The following is a 15,340-nucleotide window of genomic DNA, read 5'->3' on the forward strand; positions in this document are numbered from 1 at the left end:
GTAATGATAACTATTCATAAAACTTATCTTTTGCAAGTAAAACATTTTTATTAAGATTAATCATTTTAAGTAATATTATTAAGCTAGACTTACCATTTTAAAGTAGGCCAACTTAAACAAAATCAATACTTTTAAATCAAGACTTTTTATGTCAATCTTACCACTTTAAAGTAAGCTAACTTAACCAGGATCAACACTTTTAAATCATTTTTCTATCTCAGACTTCATAACACTTTAGGTTTATAAAGTCAAGATTTTTAGGTCAATCTCCCCATTTAAAGTATGCTACTAAAGTAAACATAACTAATTTCATGATCATCTCAACACCTCCAAATTTTAGGATAACCTCAAGGGTTAATAGGTGTTGATATCATAGTCATGAACTATAAATCATAAGTTAACACTTTTACTACTTTACTATCCAAAACTTGATAACACTGTAAGTTTATGAAGTCAAGCCTTTAATAAATCATCTTTTATCCCAAATCATTACTTTAACTTGGAAATCAAAGAATAACATATGCTAAACAACCTTTTACACATAATACCTTTTAAAAATGAATTTTTTTCAACAAAAACTCATAAACATTTTGAACTTTCAAGAATAGACATAAACTTTTCTTAAACACAATAAAGGTTCCTTTGATATTCAAATCATCACCTTTAAACACATTAAAATACTAACAATGATTTCCAATATTTCTAAAACAAATAAACGCATCTAACCTTGTCCAAAGATATAGTTTTTCCATCTAAGAACAAGGAAGAAATTTTAAGTTTTACCTAAGTCAAAAACTAAAAAAAGGTTCGTATGATTTCATTATCATCCCCTTTAGTCATGACTTACAAAATATTTAAAGAAAAAAAACACAAACTCAACTCCATGAATAACATACTATGATATCATGATTTTCTCATGGTGTATGTGAAGAAAAATGGAGAAGAGAAAAAGAGAAATAATACCTTAACTTTCTTTAGGAGAATTAGTGTAAAAATGAGAGGATGGGGTGAGGTATTTATAGGAGAGCCTCACCCTCTCTCAAATCTGAAAATTAATGATAGGTAATCTAGATTTATGCTAGCTTAGGTGATGTGTCTAATGGTGGTGGAATGAGGAGATTTGGTGAGTAATTTAGGGGATTATGGAAGCTTTAACTTTGCTTGTTTGACAAGCCATTGACCCATGAAGTGATTAATACTCCGACTTGATTGATGTGACGTTATTTCTCAATTGAAGTCGTGCTCGATTATTACCAGATAACTTCGTCCGGAAATATACGATCTACTGATCTAGGTTTTTTGACCAAAATATCAAAACTTGAATTTTGAGGTGCAAAATAGCTAGAGATAAGTTACAGACAAACTTGGTATCTATTTTGACTATAAATAATATTTCGAAGCCAACAGAGAAATCGGAATTCGATTCCGAGATACGAAACTCAAAAACTGGGTGAAAACTCGATAAAATGACCAAATCGTCTTGGAAATTTTTATTCTCCAAAAATCTTGAAAAAATAGGGAAAGCAAGAATATTATAATACAAGAATAAAAATCAACTGAGGTTTAGCCTAAAACATTACTGATTAATTTCTCTAATGAATTCATTAATAACTAATTACTTAATTAAAAGTGTTCAGTAAAACACAATGTTAAAGTCCTCTCCATTGCTCTTTCAAATGGTTAGTGTACTCGGAAAATATATATAAATAATACCTTTCTTCTTGACACTCACATATTCTGATCCTTTTAAATGAGCAATTCCTTGTTAGTTCACATCTTCTCCGACTCAATTATCTACATCCTTGTTTACGTGGACGACTTGATCATCACTAGTACTAATACAACTCACATATAAAACTTCATCACTCAATAACATCAGGTGTTTGCACTCAAAGATCTCAGAAATTAGCATTATTTTTTGGGCTTGCAAATCAGCAGAACTTCTATAGGTCTCACTCTCTCACAGCAGAGCTACATTCAGGATGTTCTTCAACGAAGCAACATGACTGAGGCTTCACCCATTTCCACACCCTCTGATCCTAGCTCATGCCTCACTCATCACGGTGATCGCTTTCATGATCCAAAGCTCTTTCAGCAGATTGTGGGTTCTCTTCAATATGTTACCATCATCCGTCCCGACATTGCCTATGCCATCAACCAAGTTTTCCAATTTATGTACTCACCCACTACTCTTCATTGGCAGGCAATGAAAAGAACTTTGTGGTAATTGAAAGGGACTCTACTTCATTGCATTCATTTCACTCCTACCACGGCCAAATCTCTTCTGCCTTACTCTGAAGCAAGCTGGATTTTGGACACGGATGATAGCCACTCTCAGTACGACTATGCCATCTTCCATGGTTCCAATCTTATCAGTTGGACTTCTCGAAAACAAAGAGTTATAGTTAGCTCTAGTACAGAAGCTGAGTATCATTCCCTTGCATACACTACCGCTGAGCTATTGTGGCTCAAATACCTCATTCACGACCTCCATGCTCCTATCCATCAACCCCCTTATTATTATGTGATAATGTTGGAGCAATTTTCATGAGTAAGAATCTGATCATAAGTACTAGGTCGAAGCACATTGCTTTGGATTTCCATTTTGTCCATGAACAGGCTGAATTTGACACTCTCAACATCTATCATGTATCATCTATGGACCGGTTGGCCAATATCTATACCAAGCCTCTAGCCAAATATCGTCTTGTTTTTCTTCGTCCCAAGCTTCAAGTTCGTCCCATCCTTCCGCTTGTCGGGAGCTAACAAGCTGATATTTTATCCCTCAATTATAGGCACTCTTTGAATTCTTCAAAGATCTTTTACCTAGCCTTTTGTATGTTGTTGAGATAGTCCCATAAATTCAGGAACTATCTACTCTGTTGTTACTATTTTCAGTGTATAAATACCTTTGTAAATAACACTTTCATCAATCAGATTTTACACACTAATTGTTTTTCTATATGGTATTAGAGTCAGAGTCTAACTTTTTTCTGGTTGTCATGGGCCAAAAGATGCCCTTTAGTTATGGGTTAAAGGTAACCATTCGCTTGGTCCGGCAGGCTTATATGGAGGGGGCATGTTAGAAAGTAAGTCTCATATTGCCTACCTCATTATCTAGGGAATAGTTTAAATATTTGTTGGGCTACTCTTCTCATTGTCAATTTGTTTTGAAATGCAATCTTAACATAATGTTACTTCATAGTGTTTAAAAAATTATTTCTCAAACTATCTAATGGTCTTATTTTAATGTCATGATTGTCACATGACATATCCTTTTTGCCTAGATTTGGTAGAACAATTTTTCTCTCCAATAAACGTAGAAACTATCCTTGACTGAAGATACAAAAGTTAGTTGATTCTCCTCTGAATTTTTGTAGATTGATTAGTCCGGTGTAAGTATATACATCATCACATTTTTGTAGTTTTTGGTTTTGTTTGAAAATTTTGGTTGTATTACTTTTTTTCTAATGTTTAGCTAAAAATGTATTAAGTGAATATCTACTTTATTATTTAAAAGTTTTCGTGTATACTAATTTAATCCCAAAAAAATAAAAAATAAAAAATAGTATTTAATGATCACAAATATGAATCAAAATATTCTTTATCATGTATTATAAAATATATTAAAAATAACTAATTTAATCAAATTGTTGAGAAATCACTATTTACTTAAAATATGTTATTATCATTTCATACCATCAACGAATTAAATGACTCATTTTTCAATAAAGAGTTTGCACTTGGTAATTTGAACTGCCAAATTTTTTTAGTGAAATGAATATTATATCCATTTCATTTCTCTTTAATGTTTTAAGGTTTTACACGTAGTTGGAAAAATATTAAATGACGTAAAAATTTAATATGACTAAACTATAATAACCTAATTTAAATCCCCACTTTTGGTTTATATTAAATAAAAATAGAGAATTAAGGTGAAAAAAGTAATAAATAAAAATATGATTGGAAATAAAGTATATATGTGTGTTAAATTTCTAAAATATAAGAAGATTTTAAAAAATCATAAAAAATTAAGTAATCAAAAGATATGGAATACATGTTAATAATTGGTAGAAATATGAATACAGACTAGTACACATATCGATAGATTAATACACATGTAAAGAAATAAAAGAATGGAATAAATAAATATATTTTAGTAAAAATATTATAAAATAGAAATCAAACTATTGATTTCTTAATCCGAATGCTAATATCAGGAAGTACCTAAGATATGGAATGAATGAAATATGTACATACATGAAAAATAAATATTATAGTTGTTATCCACATTAATATTTATATAGAAGTTGTCCTTGAAAGTTGATAAATAAATGTTAATTGAGTATATAATTTTTATACATAGATTAATTATTAATGTTAATATATATTTTAATAAAATAAATGTGTATTACAACTTATAGTAAATTACACTCACATGCATTGAATTTTACTGAAAATACATAAATCATCCATTCTTTTTCTACACATTTACAAACTCCCTAATTTAAATATATACATTATACTCACCCCTCTTAGGGAAGATAGTGTAATCTTTTAAACAAAAGTATGATAAGTATAATAATTAAGTTAAACAAAATATTATTTATAGTAGAGACAAGTCCAAATAGTATATGATTCAATACATCGTCATTATTTTTAGATATAATATAGGAGTTATTTAAGCAATATCTTCGTGGAAATATTAATGTATTGTAACAGACCAAAAATAATGAAGTGATTCATGTGAAGAATATATTGTTCTTCACATTGGCATGATTTTGATGAAGACACCAAGATCACACAAAAAGAAGGAAAAAGGAAGAAGATGTTAAAGACAAAAGAAGATCAAGTTTCAATAGAGTCTAAGTCTTCAATATGTACTTCTATCTTTTACACTCTAATATGATTAGTAAGCAATGCTCAAATGAAAGTCAAAAACTATATTCAAATGAAATTGAAAACTCTTAGAGAAAGTAAAACACATTTCAAAATACTAAGTAACGGGTTACTTGACTTGAGTAACAGGTTACTAGAGTTAGGTAACATATTATTGGGACTATGTAACAGGTTACCTAACTCAGTAAAACGTTACCGAACAAATTAATTACATAGTGTAACTGATAATAAAATTGTAGTAACCGATTATTTCTCTGACAAGGAGTTTGGATAATCGATTAGATCGTGGTGTAACCGATTACACAAAGCTGTTATAACCAGATTTTCAAATCCACATTGAACAACTTTCATCCAAACTCAATAAGTTTCATTCCAATCATGTCCCAACTTCATGGAAGAGTATATTGGCTAATTGGAAGCCTATTTAAAGTCATTAAGACTCCCATTTGAAACATACTTGATACACAAATTACTCACAACTTTCAAATACAATTCTCTGCACTTTCTCTACCAACTTTTATTCTAAACTTTTAGATTCTTTCTAAAGTTGCTTCAAGTGCAAAGTTCTATATTGAGTAAGAGGATTGCAAGTTATAGAATTATTATATCTTGTAAAGACAATTCTGTTATAGAATTTATTCTTCAAAACTTATTGTAATCTTGTCATCACAATGGTGTGGTGAGAATGGAAAAGAGAACTTGGAAAGGTTGTTTTCCAATGGTGTTAGGTATTTGTGAGTGTGTAAGGTACAAGGAGTCTTGGGGAGAGAAACTATAATTTTAACTCAAGATATCTAGTAAAGAAATCTCTTGTGTTCCAAGAGTATTAGACATAGCCTTCGATGAGCAAGAAGGTGAATCAATATAAAAAATTTGTATTCTTTCTATCTTCTCTCTACTTTATCTCGTTTATTTTGGAGTTTTTTGTTTGGTGATCTTTCTGCAATATTTCCGCTGCATAACATTTTGATCTTAATGCATAAAAATTGACCATCACTCCATACAACTAATTCACCACCCTCTTAGTTTTCATCTAATACTTACAATTGGCACCAAAGCTTAGTTTGGGTAAGTTACTCCCAAAGATCCTAAACTTTTAGATGGCCTCTAGATCCTTTATGGGAGAAGGTTCCAACATCAATCGCACTCCAAGTTTTGTTGGAGAATGCTATTACTTATGGAAAATAAGGATGAGAATCTTTATAGAATTTCAGGACCTTGATATTTGGAATGCAATTGAGGAAGGACCCTATGAACCTTTTATAGTAATCAATAGTTTAAGGGGAGTTAAACCTAAATCAAACTGGAATGATGAGGATAAGAAGAAAGTCCAATATGACTTCAAGGTCAAAAACATCCTCACTTTAGCCCTTGGAATTGATGAATTATGTAGAGTGTCAAATTGCAAAATGGAAAAGGAAATATGGGACACTCTAGAAACCATACACGAGGGGACTGAAGAAGTCAAACGGTATAGACTCAATACTCTCTCAAGAGCCGCATGAAACTAGAAGAGAAAACTCTTGATCTCCAAAAGAGGTTTACTCATCTTACAAATCATTTGATTGCATTGGGAAAGGTGCTGTCAAATAGTGACTTGAACTTGAAAGTTCTAATATCACTAACTAGATAATGGCAACCTAAAGTGACAACCATTTGTGAAAAGAAAAGTTTATCAAAAATTTCTTTGGCTGCACTCTTTGGTAAACTGTAGGAACATGAGTTGAAAATAAGCCAACTTGATCAACATGAGGAATAGGAATGGCAACAGGGTGGGTTGGGTCGGGTTTATGCTTACCTAACCATGAACCCGAAATCCAAAACCCGAACCCGAACTTTGTGGGGTAAAAATTAACACTACCATCCCTGAATTCGTCAGGTTTCGAGTTACCTGAAACCCAACAGGAAACCCAAAATAATTCAAACATTAGCTGGCTAAAGGCAAGCAATTTATAAAACAAAACCAAAGCCAATAAATGAAGCAATAGTTGGCTAAACAAATAAAAATGTGTCTTCAAACTATCTTATTTTGGGACAAACCCGAAGTCCCAACTTCTTTGTTTCTAACTTTGGCACAAAATTACGATTAGAATATAAAACAATTTATTAACTGTGACGGGTTCAGGGCGGGTTTGGGGTAGGGTACTACATGTACCAATCCTGAACCCGAAAATTAACATCGGGTAAAACCCGAACCCAATAACAACGGGTTTCACTCGTTAAATTTGGATTGGGTTCGGACGGGTACCCACAGGTTCGATTTTCATTGTCATCCCTATGAGGAACACGAAAAGAAGAGGAAAAATATTTCTCTTAAGGAAAAGGCAGAAGTATATGAATCTTCAGAAGACGAATCAGAAAAAAAAAGGATGATATGAGCATGTTGGTGAAGAAGTTCAACACATTTCTGAAAATGAATAAAAGAGTCAAGACTAGACAATCAAGGAAATTCATCAAGAGCAATGAAATTTCCACTTCAACTCAAAACTTCAATTGTTTTGAATGTGGAAAATCTGGCCATATGATGATGGATTGCCTTACACTTAAAAAAAATCGCTTCAAAGGGAAATCGGAAAAGAGGACCGAAAGACGGGCCTACATTGCGTGAGAAGACAATGACACAAGTTCCACTTTAGAATCAGAGAATAAGGAGCAGACTCATCTATCCTTGATGGCATCTCATCATATGATGATGAGGGGGTAAGTGAAACTGAAGTTTTAGATAAGTCATCTCTTTTTGAGTTAAAAAATACTTTTAATTAATTGCATAGTGAATATATTAAACTCACTAAACTTTGTTTAAAACATAAAAATGAATTAGACATATTCAGGAACAAGCTTTCTTCTTCCTCTTGTCCAAATTGTATTACTCTTGAAAAAAAGATTTCTACCTTGAGTATAGAACTCAAGAACATAAACAAGATAGTAAAAACTTGGACAATGTGTCCAAAATGCAAAGACACTCCATCGACCGTAGAGGTCTTGGTTTTTCAAAACCTTCTCAAGTAAGAAAAAGGAAGTGACTACAAAAATTATTTTTCAAAAACAAAGTATCCATACTCATTAAGTTTCTAAATCTAGAACAAGGATACAAAAACATCAACCCATTTGCACTTGTTGTAAAAATCATGGGCATACACCTAACCCTCAAGGACCCAAACTGAATTTGATACCTAATATTACTTAACCTATTTTACATAAATATTTGGGAGCCGCTGGTGATTTATGGTATTTGAATAATGGCTGCTCAAAATGTATGACGAGTGACAAAAGGAAGTTTTATGTCCTTACTCCAATGGACAATGACTATGTCACATATGGAGACAATAATAAAGGAAGAATTTTTGGAGTTGGTAGAGTCGGGAAGCCACCTTCTACTACAATAGAATGAGTTCTATAAATAGAGGGACTCAAGCACAATCTACTAAGCATTAGTCAACTGTGTGACAAAGGGTTCCATGTGGCTTTCTACCACAACAAATGCATCATTGACATTAAGGTATCTGATAACTCTAAACTCGTTGGTAAGGAATTAATAATATATATATATATATATATATGATTGCTTTAAATGATTCTTCTCTTCCCATTAACATGTTACCTGACCTGAGTAATAGGTTACTAGACTTAGGTAACAAGTTACTTGGATAGTTTAACAGTGAGTAACATGTTACTCACACTATGTAACATGTTACTCACACTATGTAACATGTTACCTAACTAAGTAAAAAGTTACACAACAATTTTTTACATAATGTAACCGATTACTGCATTGTAGTAACCAATTATTTCTCTAATAGGGATTTTGGGTAATCGATTACATCTTGGTGTAACCGATTACACAAAGCTGTTATAACCAAATTTTCAAATCCAAACTAAACAACTTTCATCCAAACTCAATGGGTTTCATTCCAATCATGCCTCAACTTCATGGAAGGGTATATTGCCTGATTGGAAGCTTATTTAAAGGCATTAAGACTCACATTTGAAACATACTTAATACACGAATTACTCACAACTTTCAAATACAATTCTCTGCACTTTCTCTTGAAACTATTGTTCTAAACTTTCAAATTCTTACTGAAGTTGCTTCAAGTGCAAAGTTATAAAGTTTTCAAACTTAACTACTTTCAAGAGCATTATATACTGAGTATATTGTGTGAAGAAGATCTTTGCTCCTGACCTTGGCAAGATTTTGATGAAGACACCAACATCACCAAAAAGAAGAAAAGGAAGATTACTTATGAAGACCAAGAAGATTAAAGTTTCAAGACAATTAGTCTAAGTCTAAATAGGTACTTCTATCACTCTTTAATATACTAAAGTAGTAATGCTCAAAATATTTTAAAAGGAATTGAAACACTTTAAGTTTTAAATGAAAACATTTTTCAAAATACTGTGTAACAGGTTATTGAAATTTGAGTAACAAGTTACATGAGTGAGAATCAGTTATCCAACAAAATTTGAATTGGAGTAACCGATTACTCAAATTTGAGTAACCGATTACTCTTAACTGAATTTTAAATTCATTGTTGGACATAAAGTTTGAGTAACCGATTACTCAATGTAATTTTTCAAAACGGATGTTTGGATAATCAATTACCCACTTGTTGTAATCAGTTACTGAGATCTGTTACATCAGTTTTTCAGATTTGAAACTCAAGGGTTTTCATCCCAAATGAAATGCCTTCATTCCAAACAATTCCTACTCTTTCATAAAGGCACAATGACTGATTGGAAAGCCTATTTAAATGTCTTATAACTCACAATGAAAACAACACTTTCAACAACTCTTTCATAACTCTTTCACATACTTTCCTCACAACTTTCCTACATTTTTCTAAAATAATTTTCTGCACTTCCAGCAACTTGAACTCAAACTTTCAAAGCTATTTTTTTTTAGTTTTTGAAGTAAGAGTTTCTTGAAGTAAAGTGTTTCAAAGTTTTGTAAACTTAAAGAGCATTATTACTAAGTTGATTGGATTGCACGTGTTATTATATTTCATACTTGTAAAGGCAATTCAAGTCATCATTCAAATTCTTCATTCATTGTAATTACTTTCTTTCACAGGGTGTGAATAGAAAGGGGATAGAGTTACTTGAAAATGTATTTTCCAAGGTGATAAGTATTAATGAGTGTGTAAGGTACATAGAGATCTCGCGGTGAGATATTGTAATTACAACTCATAATATTTAGTGGAAAATCTCTTGTGCTGCAAGAGTACTGGACATAGTCTTCGGTGGACAAGAAGGTGAACCAATATAAAATTCTTGTGTACTCTCTTCTCTCTTACCTCTTTGATTTATTCTTGTTTATTTTCTGCAATATTATCCGCTGCACTTTAACTCTTCATTTTGCAGAAAAAGTGGTCATAATTTCTAGTCAACTAATTCACCTCTCTCCCTCTTAGTTGCAATCTCAGTCTTACATATTGAGTAAGAGGATTGCAAGTTATAAAATTGTTATATCTTGTTAAGACAATCCTGCTATAGAATTTATTATTCAAAACTTGTTGTAAACTTGTCATCACAATGGTGTGGTGAGAAGAGGAAACAGATGACTTGGAAAGGTTGATTTCCAAGGGTGTTAGGTAATTGTGAGTGTGTAAGGTAAAAGGAGTCTCGGGAAGAGAAAATATAATTAAAACTCAAGATATCTAGTAAATAAATCTCTTGTGCCGTAAGAGTATTGGACGTAGCCTTCGGTAGACAAGAATGTAAATCAATATAAAAAGTATGTGTTCTTTCTCTCTTCTCTCTACTATATCTCTTTTATTTTGGAGTTTTTGTTTGGTGATTTTTCTGCAATATTTCCGCTGCATAACATTCTAATATCGAAGCAGAAAAATTGATTACATTCATCACTCATTCTTTTGTTAGTATATTGTATGTATATACAATAGAACATAGATAGCTAGTATAAAGCATATACATAAACATGGATAATTTATACATGTAAAAAAAAATAATGCACTAACAATTTATATAATTTTATTAAAACTCATAATATATTAATATAATTTACTTTAAAACTTATTGGAAACACTGTTGAAAGGTTTACATTGTCACCCTAAAGTTTTTTATGCAATTAATATATAATTCATATATACATATTAATTGTAATTAAGAATTAATAATAATTAACATATAAATAATAAATAATAAATATTGTCATCAACTCTTTGGATATATCACTTACAATTAAGAGTTTATAATAATTCGCCTATAAAGAATGAATGAATGTAATATTTATACAATAATAATATAAAAATTTGTACATAGTTATTGTATCATCCATAATTCATTTGAATTATTTTTCAAAAAATCAAAATAATTAAAAATAAATAATAAATAATATAATAATAATATAAAAATTCTTATATTATCATTGTATACATCTTTTTCTAATAATAAATAATGAGCTCATAACATAAAAACTCAAACTCTAGCCGAATACATTTTATCCTCATATAACTTTGACGTGTTTCATATATATTTACTTTTCTTTATTTTTCTTTTTTTATGTCATTAACGAGGTATTTGTTACCGTTGACATGAGCCTGTGTATCTGTGGTGCGGGCCCCGAATACATGGGTTTAAAAAATAAAGGCAGTGGCTTTGGATCAGCACGGAAGACATGATTAGACTAGACTTGACCGTTTAATGTTTAAATCTTTATTATACTATTTTCTTATAGAAGACAAATGATTAATATCAAAACAAACATTATCTAATATAAAAACTTCAAAAAATATATATATAAAAATCTATTCCATATGTAATGAATACTATTTTTGTCCTTATTAAAAAATCTAAATATCTTAAAAATCTAACATATAGGTCAAATTTCTTATTTTTATAATAAATTTTGACAACATTTTAGTGAAATATTTTAATTTATATTTGGAGAAAAATTGGTAGATGCATAATTTTAAAGCCCACAATTTTTGTATTATTTCTCATCTTGTTGGATAAAAAATTAATTTTTTCGGAGTTTGTGGCTGCCCCTCCCAACAAGTATGGTTCCCAAGAAATAAACTTTTGACATTTTATTCATCATAATAATTTAGTAGGGTCTTACACTACTAGACCAACACCTTGGCTTTTAAAATCCACCATTAAGTTTGATTGATTTATTATTTATATAAACAATATTTGTTGTTCACCTCATTATTGTAAAGAATTAATATTTTTGATATGTTAAAAGAATATAATTAATTGTCATTGTCATTTCGAACAAAAATTTAAATGAAGTTTTCTTTTACTATGTGAAATCCAAAATCCAAATAGGTCTTATACAGACAATAAAATTGCTGATTTTGATATACAATTTTTTCTATAACCAATAAATTTCTTACCCTTTAATTCATGTCACATTTTTTGCATAACATTTTTTGGGACATTTTGAATAAAAGGATTTAAATTAAAGTTATTACGTTTCCTTTTAATGTCCTACTCCTCCAAACACCACCACCTATATACCTTTTTTGTTTTTGCATCCTTCAAATTCTCTAAACACCATTACCTAGTAGCTAAGTACTAAAACTGAACCCTCTCTATTTTCCTTTTCTTCATTCACATTCTTTTCTCTTCTGATTCTGATTCAAGTTAAGTTTATGCTGCAATCTCCGATATGTCAATGAGTCAACCAGGTTCAGACCAAGGTGGTGGTGGTGGTGGTGACGCCGTGGCGAAGAAGGAGAGAGAGGAATGCGGTCGGTGGGCCGAGATTGATACATCGGCGCCGTTTGAATCGGTGAAAGAAGCCGTCACACGATTCGGCGGTGTTGGTTACTGGAAACCCATTCCCAACAATAACAATAATAATAACAAGTTCGTGTTTGTTGAGGTAACTTGTTTCTAAAAATATACTCTATCTTTCTTTTGAAATGTTTCTGATTCGATTAGTAACAACATTGTAGAAATGAAAAATGACAATTTTTTGGTAGTTTTTTAAAGGTTGAACCTTTGTGGTTGTGAAATTTATTTATTTTTTCAATAAAATAAAATAAATTTGAGAGTAATTATTACAGTTCCTTAAATTGTTTGTCTATTTTTGTGTGAGCTCATTTTGCTGTTTGCTCTATGCAGATTGTTATTGAAAGAAAAATTGTTCCTTTTTTATCATTGATTTTTTTATTATTAATTTTGTAGTTTGTGATTAATTTAGTAGTGATTTTTTTTATATAGAGCCAGCTAATGAGGGGATCTAAACAATTAAGGGGAATTGGATCTAAAAACAATTAATATTTATAATTGTAAACAGCGTCTCGGTTTCCGGGTGAAGCTACAGACATCTATCCTTCCCAGATCTCACTACATGAGAGTCTCGTGTGCTGAGTTACCCTTTTTAATACTTATGTTTATGCATTTTCATTGAATTAAATAATGAAAGTTTCACTTCTTTTAGCTGCCCCACACGGAAGAGCTTGACGCTGGAAAACTGGAGGAGCAAGCAGCAGTACTTGAGAAAGAACTGATCCTGAAAGAAAGGGAAACTCTTGATGTCTTAAAAGAGTTAGAAAGTACTAAAAGGCTTGTGGAAGATTTGAAATCAAAGGTGCAGAAGGAAGAAGCAGAAATGAATTTGAATCTTGAGATGAGTGTATGTGATAATATATCTTCTGTGGAGGAGAAAGAAGATAAGGAAAACCAAGTATGTCATGTTCTTCAGCATCCAACGGAAGATTGTAGCCGATACCCTTCACCAAGTCCAGGGTTAATACTAATGGAACTGAAGCAGGCGAAATTTAATCTGAACAGAACTACAAATGATATTTCGGACGTCCGAGTTTCTGTTGAATCACTTAATAAGAAGTTAGAAAAGGAAAGGATCTCTCTTGAGAAAACCCGAGAGAGGTTAACCCAGAATTCTTCAAAAATATCTTCTCTCGAGGAAGAGTTAAACCAGACTAGACTAAAACTGCATATGGCAAAAGATGCTGAAATTAAAGGTGGTTTAGACGATCCTTCAGATATTACAAGAGAGCTCCAGTGGTTGAGTTCCGAGGCAGATCATTTCGGAAAAATGGGAGAAGTTGCGAAATCAGAAATATTGAGAGCAGTGTCTGAGATTGATCAGACAAAAGCTATGATAAGCACAGCTGAAATCAGGTTGGTTGCTGCAAGAAAAATGAAGGAAGCTGCTAGAGCAGCAGAAGCTTCTGCCCTTGCAGAAATCAAAGCTTTATCTCATCATGAGAGTTCGACCAGAGATTGTATGCAAAATCATGAAGCTGTCACTATTTCCTTCGAAGAGTATACTTCCCTGACAAGCAAAGCCCGGGCTGCAGAGGAACATTCTAAGAAGAGAGTTTTAAATGCTATGTATCAAGTTGATGAAGCAAATTTATCCAAAATGGACATCTTGAAAAAGGTAGAGGAAGCAACAGAAGAAGTTAAAACTAGCAAGATGGCCCTGGAAGAAGCTCTAGAAAGGGTGGAGGCTGCAAATAGAGGAAAGCTAGTGGTTGAAGAAGCTTTAAGAAAGTGGCGCTCTGACGGATACAAAAGGCGTTCTTCTATACATAATGCTACCAAGTTTAAAAATTCTTATCAATCTCAGCATCGGAGAGATTCTCAGTTATTTGATGTGAATGGGCTGAACCTGGCAAATGATGAAGCCAAGCCAGTTCTCAAGTCGACCTTATCAATAGGGCAAATATTGAGCAGGAAGCTGATGCTGCCAGAAGAGTTTGAAGGCAAGATACATAGGGAAAGAAGCTCGGTGAAACGGAAGGTTTCATTGGGGCAGATGCTTGGCAAGCAAAATGATGATCCATCCTTTGACAGGCAAGTTGAGAAAGAGAATAGTCAGAAGCAGTTTTCTGCAAAGAGGAAGAAATTCGGATTTGCTCGGTTCTCCCTTCTTCTGAAGAAACAACAAAAGAAGAAGAAGGCAACGCTGAACTTGAGATGATGGCTTGGCTTGCTTGATCAATTTCCTTGATCATCTAGTGTTGACAAGAATGGGTCTATAATTGCATATTCTATTATAGACTCTTGTTTGTTGTCTACCTTATTTCTGTTGTAGTGTGTTGCTTTTATATTAACTAATGTTTTTCCTTTGCTTGTAGAGATGGTTTCCTTTGAATTTATTAACTTCTGTAAGATGGGTTTATAATTTTCGTATGTGCAGGATTGTTATATTCTGTCTACTTTTCCATGAGTATGTGTTCCTATACAATAGTGAATATGAATTACAGTCAATTGAGTGAAATACCTCTGTGGGTCATATGATTGAAAAAATCCCGGAAACAGCCTCTCGTCTTGTAAGATAAGTATGTGTACATCTACTCCTAGAACCCACTAAGTGGAAGCCTCATGCACTGGGTCATTTTTTAATAATAATTATGGAGTTCAAATTTGGTGATGTCAATGTTATGGAACATGGAGAAAAGTAGCGAAGGAAATTTGAAAGAGGGGAAACCAATGTAGTGAA

At 32.0% G+C, this 15,340-nt stretch overlaps 1 protein-coding gene and 1 long non-coding RNA gene across 2 annotated transcripts in view; one reads left to right on the forward strand and one right to left on the reverse strand.

The window, feature by feature from the left end:
* The window catches only part of LOC109342388, an 11,826-nt gene extending 11,275 nt beyond the window's left edge, over window positions 1–551 (reverse strand). The window contains exon 1 of the long non-coding RNA XR_002107055.1: window positions 540–551. This is a non-coding gene — a long non-coding RNA (uncharacterized LOC109342388). The remainder of the gene's footprint in view (window positions 1–539) is intronic.
* On the forward strand, window positions 12,376–15,050 carry LOC109350116 (WEB family protein At2g38370-like). The gene is made up of 2 exons (XM_019591260.1): window positions 12,376–12,748; window positions 13,310–15,050. The coding sequence occupies exons 1-2, from the start codon at window positions 12,533–12,535 to the stop codon at window positions 14,816–14,818; spliced, it is 1,725 nt and encodes a 574-aa protein (XP_019446805.1). The 5' UTR covers window positions 12,376–12,532; the 3' UTR covers window positions 14,819–15,050.

Source organism: Lupinus angustifolius, chromosome LG01, assembly GCF_001865875.1.
Source record: "Lupinus angustifolius cultivar Tanjil chromosome LG01, LupAngTanjil_v1.0, whole genome shotgun sequence".
NCBI classification, from domain to species: domain Eukaryota; kingdom Viridiplantae; phylum Streptophyta; class Magnoliopsida; order Fabales; family Fabaceae; genus Lupinus; species Lupinus angustifolius.

Excerpts from the sequence above, each read along its gene's own strand:
- LOC109350116 (XM_019591260.1), top strand. The coding sequence starts at position 12,533 with ATGTCAATGAGTCAACCAGGTTCAGACCAAGGTGGTGGTGGTGGTGGT. Across the intron at positions 12,749-13,309 it reads ACAAGTTCGTGTTTGTTGAG|CTGCCCCACACGGAAGAGCT; the intron begins GTAACTTGTTTC and ends CACTTCTTTTAG.